This window comes from Ochotona princeps, chromosome 29 (assembly GCF_030435755.1).
Source record: "Ochotona princeps isolate mOchPri1 chromosome 29, mOchPri1.hap1, whole genome shotgun sequence".
Classification (NCBI taxonomy): domain Eukaryota; kingdom Metazoa; phylum Chordata; class Mammalia; order Lagomorpha; family Ochotonidae; genus Ochotona; species Ochotona princeps.
In genome coordinates this window covers 473,803-487,113 of record NC_080860.1, presented here as the reverse complement: position 1 = coordinate 487,113, position 13,311 = coordinate 473,803, and the positions used below count along the sequence as shown (strand labels likewise).

The 13,311-nt window shown below is 49.9% G+C and overlaps 2 protein-coding genes across 2 annotated transcripts in view; one reads left to right on the top strand and one right to left on the bottom strand.

The window, feature by feature from the left end:
• DDX51 (DEAD-box helicase 51) overlaps nt 1–13,311 on the bottom strand; it is a 170,191-nt gene that overhangs the window by 89,361 nt on the left and 67,519 nt on the right. The window lies entirely within an intron of this gene.
• The window catches only part of EP400 (E1A binding protein p400), an 82,231-nt gene that overhangs the window by 9,704 nt on the left and 59,216 nt on the right, over nt 1–13,311 (top strand). Inside the window, exon 2 of the mRNA XM_058656591.1 lies at nt 755–2,120. Coding sequence (XP_058512574.1) covers nt 789–2,120 — 1,332 coding nt within the window. The 5' untranslated portion in view covers nt 755–788. The remainder of the gene's footprint in view (nt 1–754; nt 2,121–13,311) is intronic.

Genomic DNA, 13,311 nt, shown 5'->3' with positions numbered 1-13,311 from the left:
CCTTTGGGTTTCCCAAGCAGGTGCAGGGTCCCAAGCTGTTGGACCATCCTTCACTGGTTTCCCAGGCCATAAGTAGGTGGCTGCATCGGAGCTGGTACAGCCATTCATACGTTATCCTGGCACTTGCAGGCAGAGGGTTAGCTAGCTGAGCCATCGTACCAGTGCCTTAGTTCCACATTGTAGTGTCGTCTGGGATGGCTGGCAGCCTGCTCAGGCTGACTGCAGTGACAGTGGCACGGATGCTGCCACTTCAGTGTCAGGGTCTGTGAGGAGGAGCACCGGTGCTTTTGGAGAGAGCCACCGATTTGCAAGGGAGACGGAAGATGCACTGGGCCTGGCAGTGACACTGGGCGTCTCACCAGGCCCGTGGCAGCTCTGCTCTGCAGTGGGAGCCGAGGTCCGAGCCTTCCTGTTCCTGACGCTACTGCCCAGCCTTGAGCAACTTGCAACACTTTTGTGCTTTAGTGGCTCAGGGTGGCTGGCCTGCTTGCTGTAAACTGTGGTCACTGGTGGGTGGTCCGCCCTTTCCTGCCAGGCTGTATCCTCTGCCCTGGGCATAGCAGAGACAAGGACACCGTTCTTGTTGGTTTTGAAGGGGCTGGTCTCTCACTTCTCTGTGTGCCCTGTGCGTCAGGTGCCGCGGAAGCCTGCCTTCAAGGATCTGTTCAGTGCTGTTAGATGATATTCATTCTGAGTGGTGATCAAGCCATTATTTTTGCCTTCAAGTAACTTGATTTTAACTTTGATTTTTTAGGAGAACGTTCCGTGTGATAGAAAGGGAGGTGATAATGCACCATGGCAGCGGCTCCCAGGGTGCCCAGCATCAGCTTCAGAGGCCCCGGTCCTTCCCTGGCAGCGAAGAGGAGCAGCCGGCTCACCCGAACCTGCCCCCCTCCCCCGCCACACCCTTTGCCCCATCGGCAAGCCCATCCGCACCCCAGTCCCCTGGGTACCAGATACAGCAGCTGATGAGCAGGAGTCCCGTGGCGGGGCAGAACGTGAACATCACCCTGCAGAGCGTGGGCCCCGTCGTTGGAGGAAACCAGCAGATCACGCTGGCCCCTCTGCCGCTGCCTAGCCCCACCTCTCCAGGTTTCCAGTTTGGTGGCCAGCCGAGGCGCTTTGATCATGGGTCTCCATCATATATTCAGGTCACTTCTCCCTTGTCCCAGCAGGTGCAGACCCAGAGCCCCACGCAACCCAGTCCGGGCCCGGGACAAACCCTACAGAGCGTGCGTGCGGGCGCACCGGGCCCCGGGCTGGGCCTCTGCAGTGGCAGCCCCACAGCAGGCTTTGTGGATGCCAGCGTGCTCGTGAGGCAGATCAGCCTGAGCCCGTCCAGTGCTGGGCACTTTGTGTTTCAGGATGGCTCAGGACTTGCCCAGATCGCCCAGGGAGCCCAGGTGCAGCTCCAGCACGCAGGGACCCCCATCACGGTCCGGGAGAGGAGGCTCTCCCAACCACATGCTCCATCGGGAGGCACTGTCCACCATCTGGGCCCCCAGAGCCCTGCGGCTGCTGGGGGCTCTGGCCTGCAGTCTCTGGCAAGTCCCAGCCACATCACCGCAGCCGGCCTGCCACCCCAGATTAGCAGCATTCTGCAAGGCCAGCTCATTCAGCAGCAGCAAGTGCTGCAGGGGCCGCCGCTGAGCAGGCCTCTGGGGTTCGAGAGGACCCCTGGAGTGCTGCTCCCTGGGGTGGGGGGGGCACCCACCTTTGGAATGACCTCCCCGCCGCCGCCCACCAGCCCTTCCAGAAGCTCTGTGCCCCCTGGCCTTTCCAGCCTCCCACTCCCGTCTGTGGGGAGCACAGGCTTGAAGAAGGCTACCAGGAAGTTGGAGGAGATCCCCCCAGCCTCCCAGGAGCTGGCACAGATGCGCAAGCAGTGTCTGGACTATCACCACAAGGAGATGGAGGCGCTGAGGGAGGCCTTCAAGGAGTACCTGATCGAACTGTTCTTCTTACAACACCTCCAAGGGAACATGATGGATTTCCTGGCCTTCAAGAGGAAGCATTATGCCCCACTGCAAGCCTATCTCAGACAGAATGACCTGGACCTGGAAGAGGAGGAGGAGGAAGAGGAGGAGGAGGAAGAGAAATCGGAGGTCATCAACGATGAGGTAAGTGTTGAGTGGTCTCTGTTAGGCACCAGGCAGGAGGAAGTGGCAGCTGAGCCTCCGCTCCGTTTAAGGCTTGGTGTGCTGAGGACGTGGTCTTGAGCAGGACCGAGGACGTCTCTGCTTCCTCTGCTGGAGGCAGGAGCAGTGAGCGGTCCCAGGCGCAGCCAGCCGGGAGGGAGCCGTCACCAGAGCTGAGTCAGTACCCGGCTGCGAGCACTGAGAACAGGACTCAGCTCAGCTCCCAGGACGCAGTTTTCGCCCTTGGGTGTTGGCTTGTGGCCCTCGGCTGTCAAGCGGCCCTGCTGCACAGGCAGGCGAGCTCACCAGGGAGTGGTCTTGTCCACCTTCACGTAGGCTTTGCATTGTCAACATGGTTTGTAAATAAGGGATTTCAGTCACCGGGTATTATGTGACACCAGCAGCAATTAGAAATCATTGGATCTATTTATAGGAGATCTGCATAATTAAAAAATACAGTTATGGTAAAAAAAAAACGATGTTGGAGTTTTTTTTCCAATATTTAGATGTAGTATTAGATTTGAGATCATATTTTAAACCCACCTTGCTAGATACCTATTCGTGGTATTTCAGAGACTCACTTTTAAATAGCACACCTTGCCTGGAACGGGTGCACAGGAGCCACCCGAGACGCACGCGCAGCCCCGTGGTGGCGTCCTTCCATGGAGCGACAGTGCTGTTGCATTGGGTGGTGCACTGGGTGGGTGCAGCTCATCTTGCTGAGCAGCGTGAAGCTGTGTCCACTCTCGAGTGGAGATCCCAGCTGTTGGCTGTCCTCAGGCGTCCTCGCCAGCAGCAGGGAGGCGCTGCGTGACTTTGCCTCTGTGTCCCCAGCACCCTTCCCAGGGTCCGCCGTGGTGTCTGTGATGCTGCAGGATTTCACCCCGACTCGCACAGAAGGGAAACTCGGTGCTTTTGTGTGTTTGTATTCCGGTGTTGCATGTAAACTCCACCTACCCTCGCTGCTTGAAAAGAGGGCTCAGTTCCTTCTCACGACTGCCTGGTGTGACCGCACGTTACAGGCCTTTGTCACTGTATGTGTGTCTGCCATTCCAATCTAAAACGTTTGAAAAATAATTTTTAAAAAATTGAAAAAGTTTCAGAATCTAAGACTATTACACTGTGACTTAAAGTGCAGTTTCCCCAGATCTGTAGTTGTCAGGTTGTTATGTTGTGAATTTCTCAGTTCAGTGCCCTTTTACAGGGTTTGATGCGCAAACACTACAAGCGTCAATGAGCTGTCAGTAAAGTTCTAACAAATTTTGAGCAGTCTTAAAAATTATGTTGCCTTTTTTTCTCAAAATATTTCCTCTCAGGTAAAGGTTGTGACAGGAAAGGATGGGCAGACTGGTACTCCCGTTGCTATAGCAACCCAGCTTCCTCCAAATGTTTCCGCTGCTTTTTCATCCCAGCAGCACCCATTTCAGGTACTTTTTGATGGTTCTCGAATGTAGTCTCATCCCAGACTTTTCCTCCATCCAGATAGTTTAACCTTCAATTTACTATTTTCTCTTAGCGTTTTTTTTCCAGAGCCCATTCCTTATTTTTAAGAAGTAAGAAAGCCTTCCTGCATCTAAAATGGTTGAATTAAATTGCATGACTGAATGACAACACACGTCTGGTTGTTACTCGTCCGTATTCCTGTGACGCAGTGGCTCTTCGCTTGCATGTCTTTCTGTGTGCCAGGACTCATGTGTGCTGTGTTTTAAATGTTTAACCTGTGTTTTGAGAACAATATAAAACAATAAGAAAAAAAGATTGAAGCAGATGGTTGATTGGTACTTTCCAGAGCTAAAAGTAGTCCTGCAGGGAAGCATGACTGAGATCGTCAGTGTGCAGGTATTTGGCCTGGCCCTTAAGACACGTGGTCAGGGTGCTCGGTCCCCCATGGGGGAACCAGGAGATGGCCCCTCACTCTAGCGCTTGGGGAGGCAGTGGGTGATGGCTCAAGTTGAGGGGTTCATGTCACCTGCATGGGAGGTGGGCCTTTACTGAAGTCTGTTCTTCTCCAGGCCAGCATGGGCATTTGTGCAGCCAGCAGTGGAGGGTCATGCTCTCCCTCTGCTTGTTGACTGAAGGCCAGGGGCTGGGATAGAATGGGTGGGAAGAGCCAGATGTTACAGTGGTAGTGTCAGGGCCCAGTATGAGTAATTTTGTAGGAAATTGTGTAGAATTTTGAAAGCAGTTTGCTTGTTCGTGATATTTCTGTGATGACGACTTTAAATTTTGGTAGGATTACACAAAGCCCCTGACAAATGTTTCCCATGTTTGGTTACCAGGGCTCTCTGGGCTCCTTCACTCAGCTCTCCTAGAGGCTTGAGGAGAGCAAGTCGGTTATCTGTTTGTGCCCTGTTGAGTTGTGTGCCCATGGCTGTTAGTCCAGGAAGGGCAGTGCTGACTTGTACTGTGTGCAGGGGTGGTGTGCCCAGGCATGTCCACTGCACAGAGGTGGTGTGCCCAGGCCTGTCCACTGCACAGATGACAACTTTGGGAAAGCTGATTCGAGATGAGGTACACCCTGTACCTGTTTAAGATTTTGCCCACTGTATAGCTGAGTCTTGCTTGAGTTCATATTACTTATAGGTTAAAAAAAAAGGTCTTTTGCATTTACTATAACAATGAACTTACTTTTTTCTTTCATTTTATATTCTTTCTTTAATCAATGAGTTATGTCATTGTCAATATTTATATTTTATGTTTGAATTTACATTCAATACATTCCACTCTTTTGGTCTGTGCTACATCCATGGAAGTGTGTAGCCACCACCACAATGGACAAGGACCAGCCTACCAGCTCCTTGGAGAGGCCCTCTCATTTGTGGTCTCAGGCCCTTTCTCCCCCCGGCCTTGGAGTGTTGTGTGTCCCAGAGTGGAGCATAGAGGTGGCCTTTAGTGTGTGCTCAGCAGGGGCTGTGGGGTGCAGCCACTAGTGTTCTCAGAAGGACACTGGAGGACATTTGGCCAAGTGGGAACGGACCCTGGGAAGGATGTTTGGATTCTCTTCCACTTCTGGAACTGAAGAAGAAAGCTATAAATGGGGTTTGTGTGAATCCAGGCCTGTCCCTTCTTTGGGCAGATACATAGGTATTGATGAGTAGCTCTGTGTGAAGGTTGTGCTCAACTTCGTAAGAACCTGCCGCAGCATGGAGGTTTTTGGTGGTGTTTGTCCAAGTTTCTTCTCTGGTCATTCTGAGGGGTGTGAGCTGGTTGTGGTTGACATCTCAAGACCCGTGTTGTGCCCATGCAATGTTGCTGTACCACCGTGAAGCGTCTGTGCAGGTCTCAGCCATGTTGTCACTGAGTAGTCCGCTGCATTGCATTTGAAAGCTCTTCTGCATAAGGTGGGTGTGTTTTGTCACATACTTGATTGGCAGGTTCTCTCCCTTGTCTGTGACTTATCTTTTCCTTCTTTTATGTATCTATTAGGATTTATTTATTTTTATTGGAAAGGCAGATCAGATTTATGGGAAAAAAGAAAGATGTTCCATTTGTTGGTTCACTCCATCCGAAATGGCTGCCGTGGTCAGAGCTGAGCCGATCTGAAGTCAGGAGCTTTCGGGTCTCCCACACGGGTACAGGGTCCCAAGGCTTTGGGCCATTCTCCACTGTTTTCCCAGACCACGAGCAGGGAGCAGGATGGGAGGCTGGGTAGCCGTGATATGAACTGGCACCCATAGGGGACCCTGGCAATGCAAGGCGAGGACTTTAACCACTAGGCTACTGTGCTGGGCCCTCTTTGTTTTCTTGCATATGAATGTATCACTAATTCAGTGTGGGTTCTTGACAACACTTCCTGCATCCTCACAGTCAGTTGGTACTGTTTGGCCTTCTCCCTTGTGTGGTTTTGTCCTCATGCTGTAGTCTTAGAGGGCTCTGTTGCTCTGTTGCAGAATGTCTGATCGTTCTGGTTCTTCCCCTTTCATGTAAGCTTCAGAGTCAGCTTGTTGATGTCTTGAAAACTTCCTGCTTGGATTCCAGTTGGGGTTGTGTTGGTCAGATTGGGTGGAAGGACAGACATTGGGCGATATTCAGTCTTCTATTCTGTGAACATGGTGTGCCACTCCATGTGTCGGGTCTTTGATTCACAAGTGGCATGTAAGTTTCAGCATATGAATCCTGTATGTATTACTCCTTTCTGTAGTGCTGTAAACCATGCTTAGCAACTTTCCAGCTGTTTGCTGCAGATAAACACAAGAAGTATGATAGAGTATTTGGCAACCTTTTTTTTTTTTTTTAAGGGTTTATTTACTTGTTTGAAAGTCAGTTACATAGGGCCCGGTGGCGTGGCCTAGTGGCTAAAGTCCTTGCCTTGAAAGCCCCGGGATCCCATATGGGCGCCAGTTCTAATCCCGGCAGCTCCACTTCGCATCCAGCTCCCTGCTTGTGGCCTGGGAAAGCAGTTGAGGACAGCTCAATGCATTGGGACCCTGCACCCGCGTGGGAGACCTGGAAGAGGTTCCAGGTTCCCGGCTTCGGATCGGCGCGCATCGGCCCGTTGCGGCTCACTTGGGGAATGAATCATCGGACAGAAGATCTTCCTCTCTGTCTCTCCTCCTCTGTGTATATCTGGCTGTAATAAAATGAATAAATCTTTAAAAAAAAAAAAAAGAGTGTACCAAGCATAGAGTCCAGCATCTTATTGTCCAGGTAAATTAGCCCAACAAACTTGTAAACATTTTGTTTGGTAGAATTTTGTTTTTGAAGATTCCATGGGGCTTTCTTTTTACACAGAGAATCGTATTTGCAAAAAGAGCAAGGTTGTTTTTCCTGAGCTGTTACTTCCGCCCCTTGCCTTATTGTGCTGGTGAGGACCTGCAGCAGAGGAAGGGGTGGGAGAGCTGAAAGCAGTCCCCCTCACTGCTGCACTCTGGACTTGAGACTTGCACCGTGGGGGATGCTACACTAAGGATGTCTCTGTGTGTCCTGCTGTTTGTCCTGAGCGGATGCTGCGGACTGGAGAGAGTCCCCTGCTGTTCCCAGGCCTCCCTTGGAGCCCCTTCACGCTCTGCCTGGCTTTCTGACACATGGTGTATGTGGTTCATTGTGTGTGTTTCTTGCTTGATCCTGTCTCAAGGAGCCGGATTCCTTTTAGTGGGAAGGGATCGTTTGGTCTGCTTTTTTGGTTAAGACTTTGATAGAGAAGAAGTTTTTTTTATTGTTTATTTTTATTCGAAAGTCAGATATATGGAGAGGAGGATAGACATCAAGGAAGATCTTCCATCTAAGTGATTCACTCCCCAAGTGGCCGCAATGGCTGGAGCTGAGCCAATCTGAAGCCAGGAGCCTCTTCCGGGTCTCCCACACAGGTGCAGGGTCCCAAGGCTTGGGCTGTCCTTGACTGCCTTCCCAGGCCACAGGCAGGGAGCTGGATGGGAAGTGGAGCAGCTGAGATCAGAACCGGCGTTCATACCCATATGTGTGGAAAGCAAGAACTTTAGCCAATAGGTTACCACACCGGGCCCAAAAGATACTATTCTTTAAAAAAATAATTGATTTATTTTTATTTGAAAGACAGATTTACAGAGACAAAGATCTTTCTCCTGTTGGTTCACTCCCCCCGTGGCTGCAGTGGCCAGAGCTTGGCCTGTTCAGAGCCAGGAGCCAGGAGTCTGCCCTTCTTCCCGTTCTCTCACATGGTGCAGGGCCCAAGTACTTGAACCATCTGCTTTTCCAGGCACATCAGCAGGAGTTGGATTGAAAGTGGAGCAGCTGGGACTTGAACTGCCGCCCATGTGGCATGGTAGTGCTGCAGACAGGAGTTTTACTTACTAAGCTACAGTGCTGGCCCCAGAGGAGATCTTGAGAAAATTGAGTGATGGGTTGCCTTTTTGTTGATGTTTGGGTAAGAACAGTAGGACAGAGCACAGGGGTGTCCCGTCTGTCTGAAGAGTCTTCGTCCCTGGAGTGACTTGCTGTGCCAGAGTTGGGTGGGCTCTGCTGTTGCAGAGATGGATGGTTTTCATAGGTTAATTTATTGAAGAGGCGGGCCTACAGGGAGAGGGAGGGAGAGACAAAGGTCTGCTAGTTCATTCTTTGGTGTCTGCAGCAGCCAGGCCTGGGTAGGCCAATCTGCGAGCCAGTGGCTGGGACCCAAGTGTCTGGACCGTTACCTGCCACCTGTCAGGTGCAGGAGCTGGAAGCTGATTGAAAACCAGAGCAGGTGCATCGGATGGGAGGCCGGCGTTGCATGTAGCAGCCTAACCTTAAGTGCTGATTTGTGCTTTTTTTGCTTTGGTAGGATGTAGTTTGATTGGGTCAGGTGAGTTTGCATCCTCAGGTCAGAGGGTCAGTGTGTACTGTCTTTATGCAGAACCTTCTGCAGAGACTGCTATGCTGTTGGCAGCCTTGTTATCAGAACCCTAAGCTGGATAGAACCAGAGCATCGCTGGATGTAGAATGGCTCAGTGCTGTGTCTGCTCGTTGGGGAGGTGTGGGGCAGAGCAGTCAGTGGGAGGGCTGAGCTGTGCTCGCTGGGCATGGCAGTGCAGTGGCAGAGGCAGCAGCTCTGTTTGTGAAAATGTTCAAATATACAGAGGAACTGCATGAATTCAGCGTGAGACATTGTACTATTTAAATTATCTGATGAATGTTCCTGTGACTTTAAACATGTTTATTCACTTGTTTGTCTGAAAGCAGATCGAGATCTTTCATGTGCTGGTTGGGGCTGGGCCAGTCTAAAGGCAGGAACCAGGTGGTTGACCAGGTCTCCCACATGAGTGGCAAGGGCCGTCCTCTGCTGCTTCCCCAGACATCAGCAGGGAGCTGGATGGCAAGTGGAGCAGCTGGCACATGTACCGGTGCCCATGTGGCATGCTGATGTCACTGGCTGCCCCCCAGACACCATTCTTCTGGAGTTTCATTGCTTATAACCAATTGTGGAGTTTTTAATGCTGGCTAGTTTATATTAATTGTGAAACTCTAGAAAAAAATTCAGTTTTTTGTATTATGAGGGGCACTTCAAGAAGTTTACGGAAAAATAGTTTATTTTGATGCAGAAAAATTTAAGATCTATGGTAATATTTTCAAAGTTGTATTTTTCAGGTGTTAGTTGAAGACTCCTCATCTCATACAGATACACTTTAGTTCCGTAATGTATCCTCCTAAGGAGAAAGTGAGTGTCATCCTTCTGTCGACTGACACAGTGGTGTTTTATATGCTGTTTGTGTTGGTGGAACTAAGTGTTTTGAACGCTTTTTTGTTTTATTTAACAGATACTCTATGTTCTTTTTGGTTTTAATAATAATTTGTTTTGTATCTGGCAATCATTATTTTGGGAACTTAGAGTTTTTTTAAAAAGATTTATTTATTTTATTGTAAAGTCAGATATTCAGAGAGGAGAGACAGAGAGGAAGATCTTCCGTCCAATGTTTCACTCCCCAAGTAGCCACATCGGCTGGTGCTGCGCCGATCCGAAGCCAGGAGCCAGGAACTTTCTCCAGGTCTCCCACACAGGTGCAGGGTTCCAAGGCTTTGGGCTGTTCTCGACTGCTTTCTCAGGACACTAGCTAGTGCCGATATGGGATCCTGGAGCATGCAAAGTGAGGACTTTGACCACCAGGCTGGTGTGCTGGGCCCACATGAGCCGCATGAATCTGTTTTAACTACCAGGCTGAACATTTGCTCCTTTATACATTTATTTATATTTTAAATTTTTAAAATTTATTTCTTCTAAGCAAAGCAGAGAGAATGAGTGTTCTCATTCCCTAGTTGATCGCCAGATCAGCAGCTGGAGCTGGGCTGGCTGCGCCGAAGCAGGAATGCTTTGTGGGTGTCCCCAGGCACTGCGTCCAGATGCCCATAGTCTGCAGGCTACGATGCTGTCCTGATTACAGTCTTTTATACAGTGATTATGTTAGTGGAAAGTCCTTTTCTGTAGCTCTGTAATTGAACCGTTGTTTGTGTGTGTGTTCACACCGTTAGAGGCATGAAGTGTCACTGTGTTCACACACACTTGTTACTGCTTGTGCTTTCTCATTGATTGCCATCTGCGGTCAGTGTGGAGAGGCTTCTAGAAACTTGAATTCAGACCCCCTGCAAGTGTGGCAGTGAAGGGTTTGGGAAAAGGCGTGGTCCCTGGGTTTGATGCCACTCCATCTCTTGACTGTGAGCACCCAATTTGATAGAAGGCATTATTCCTGTTAATTTGCTCTTGTATTTATCGTTTATTTAAGCAGGGAAGAAATTTTGGCCCAGTACAGTTGCTCAGTGGCTAAATCCTCGCCCTGTATGCACTGGGGTCCTGTATGGACACCAGTCTGTATCCTGGCTGCCCTGCTTCCCTTCCAGCTCCCTGTTTGTGGCCTGGGAAAGCAGTCGAGGACAGCTCAAGCCTTGGGACCCTGCACCCATGTGGGAGACCCGGAAGCAGCTCCTGGCTTCGGATTAGTTCAGCTCCAGCCATTGCGGCCACTTAGGGAGTGAGCCAGTAGATGGAAGGTCTGGTCCCCCTCTCTGTCTCTCCTTCTCTCTGTGAATCTGCCTTTCTAATAAAAAAATAGATAAATCTTAAAAAAAAAAATCTTAGCAAGTGGGCAGAAAGTTTGCTTTCTAGGAGCTGCTGCTGATGCCTGCTGGTCTTAATTTCTTCTTCTAGAATAAGCTTTGTTCCTTTTTTGGGAGCAGACATGTGAGGTGAACATGACTGGCTCTCTGAGCTGTTTTCTGCAGTCGTTGGTAAGCTCCCTGTACTTGGTTCTTCTTTCCCTTGCTAAGCTTTCAGGTGGCAGTCTCAGCAGGGGCGCATTAAGTTACATTCTTGCCAGAGCACTCTTTTCTCTGGGTGAACCTTTTCTTTTGAAAGAACTGTAATAATGGTTTTTAGTTAAATTTAATTTGTATTTTACTAATTTTTAAAGTTTTACTTGAAAGTCAATGTTACAGATAGAAGAGAGAGGGGAGAAATCCCCATCCACTGGTTCATTCCCAATCTGAAGCTTCTTCCAGGCCTCCCACGTGCATAAAAAGCTTTGGGCCGTTCTCTGCTGCTTTCCCCAGCCGCAAGCAGGAATCTGGATTGGAAGTGGAGCATCTGGGACACAAACCAGTGCCTGTGTGGGATTCCAGCTCCTTAGGTGGAAGATGAGCCTGCTAGGCCATGGTGCCAGTCCTTTGTGCTTCACAGAATGAAGGTGGTTAGAAGTGAAAATTATCCTGGTATTTGGAGGAGTTCCAGTAAACAGCAGCCTTTGTGTCCTAGGAAGCTGGAAGCCAGCTGTGTCAGGAAGTCATGGGTGGGCAGCTGGCTCACTGTCCGTTTGCTCGTTCTCTTGCAGGGCCATTTCTTTAAGTAAGTTCCCGTTCCATGACTTGTGTTGGTGCGGGTCTGTCCTTGGCGTCCTGTTCAGTCTCACAGTCTTGTTGATCCTTGTCCAACACCGTGCTGAGCCCTCTGACTTTTCACATACCCTTGCTGCTGTTGAGCTTCACCCAGTACTTCACACGTTGTATTTTTTCAGTTCTGATGTCTCTGACTCTCTCTTTCTTTAAGATTTTTTTTTTTTATTGTTAAGTCAGATATATAGAGGAGAGACAGAGAGGAAAATCTCCGTCCGATGATTTACTCCCCAAGTGACCACAATGGCCAGTGCTGCACCTGTCCGAAGCCAGGGGCCAGGAGCTCTTCCTGGTCTCCCATGAGGGTGCAGGGTCCCAAGGATTTGGGGTGTTCTCGACTGCCTTCCCAGGCAACAGCAGGGCTGCTGGGACTGGAACCGGTGTCCATATGGGATCCCAGTGCTTTCAAGGCGAGGACTTCAACCGCTTGGCCACTGTGCTGGGCCCGACTCTTTCTCTTAAAAATTTTAAGTGAGTTAACTTTATTTAAAAGGCACAGTTACAGAGAGAGAGAGGAAGAGACAGTGTGAGAAGGAAAGATAGATGTTTAATTCACTGGTTCACCCCTTAAACGGCCACAAAGCCAGGAGCCTCGTCTGGGTTCCCTGGTGGGTGCAGTGAGCGTCTCCCACTGCTCTCCCAGGTGCTTTAGGGGACACTGGCGTTGCGGGCAGTGGTTTCGCCTGCTGTGTCATCGTGTCGTCTTCATGACTGTTACTGTGCCTTGAGCATGCTTGTTGTAACCATGTCAGCACTCCTATCTCCTGATGGTGGGATGTGGATCCTGTTTGGCTTGGTTTCTGTTGGTGTCTTTTTTCTGACTGTTAGAAAAATCTTAGGTTATTTGAAATAGCAACAGAGAGAAGTCTGCCCTTTATTGATTTATTCCCCCAGTGGTCATAACATCAGGGCTCTGCCAGACTGAAGTTAGGAGCCAGGAATTCACTTGATTCTCACCCATGGGTGGCAGGGGCCCGAGTATGTGGGCTGTCAGCTGCTGCTTTCCAAGGTATGTTAGGGGAGTGGGTCCTCTGATGCAGAGTGTGGGTGGTGGCTTACCCCATTGGGCCTCAAGACTGGCTTGTTGCTTGTTTTGGGTGTCTGCCGTAAGGTGGTGGCACCTAAGACAGTCACGATGTCATGATGTCATGACAGTTGGGGCTCAGACACTTATCCGTGAGCTCGGGCAGTGCCTTGGCTTCTCAGCATGGTCTTTCCACCTTTGTTTGGGTCTGTGCATGATTTAGGAGTCTGCAGAGAACGTGCCACTCCTTCCTTCCATTCTCTGCCAAGACTCAACACGCTTGAGCTGCAGCGTGGGTGACCGGGACCCTTGCCAGGGTCCATTCCTTGCTTTCAAGTGTGGATTTCCTCACTGTGTCGTCTACCTGCCTTGCCTTTTTTAAGTGTTTCCTTGTTGGTTATTTGGGGTGTTTGTTTAGACTTGGTTGCTACTGGATGTGAAGATGACATTTTCTTGGGAACATTTGGACACCTGGAGTTAGAGTACCATGTCTGCTTTCTCCCCTTCTGTGGGATCCCTGCACCCCTGCTCTCTGTCCTGCACCCTGCTTTGTTTGATGTGGATGGGGTGCTATTGTCAAGTACCTTAGGGCCTTTCCCCAGGGAGTGAGCTGTCAGCAGAGGGTTTGGGTGGCTGAGTAAGTAGCCTTTGGCAGTTCAAAGCCTTTGGTTCAGTTTCCTTGCCCCTAGCCTGAGGTTTTGTTTAGGTATTTGTAACTCTGGTATTTAAGGTGCATCCCTAAGAGTTGCTAGAATTACTCCCTTTAGGGATAACCTTGCAAACCAGTATCGCTGTCCTTGGTGTGGATGGCTGCAA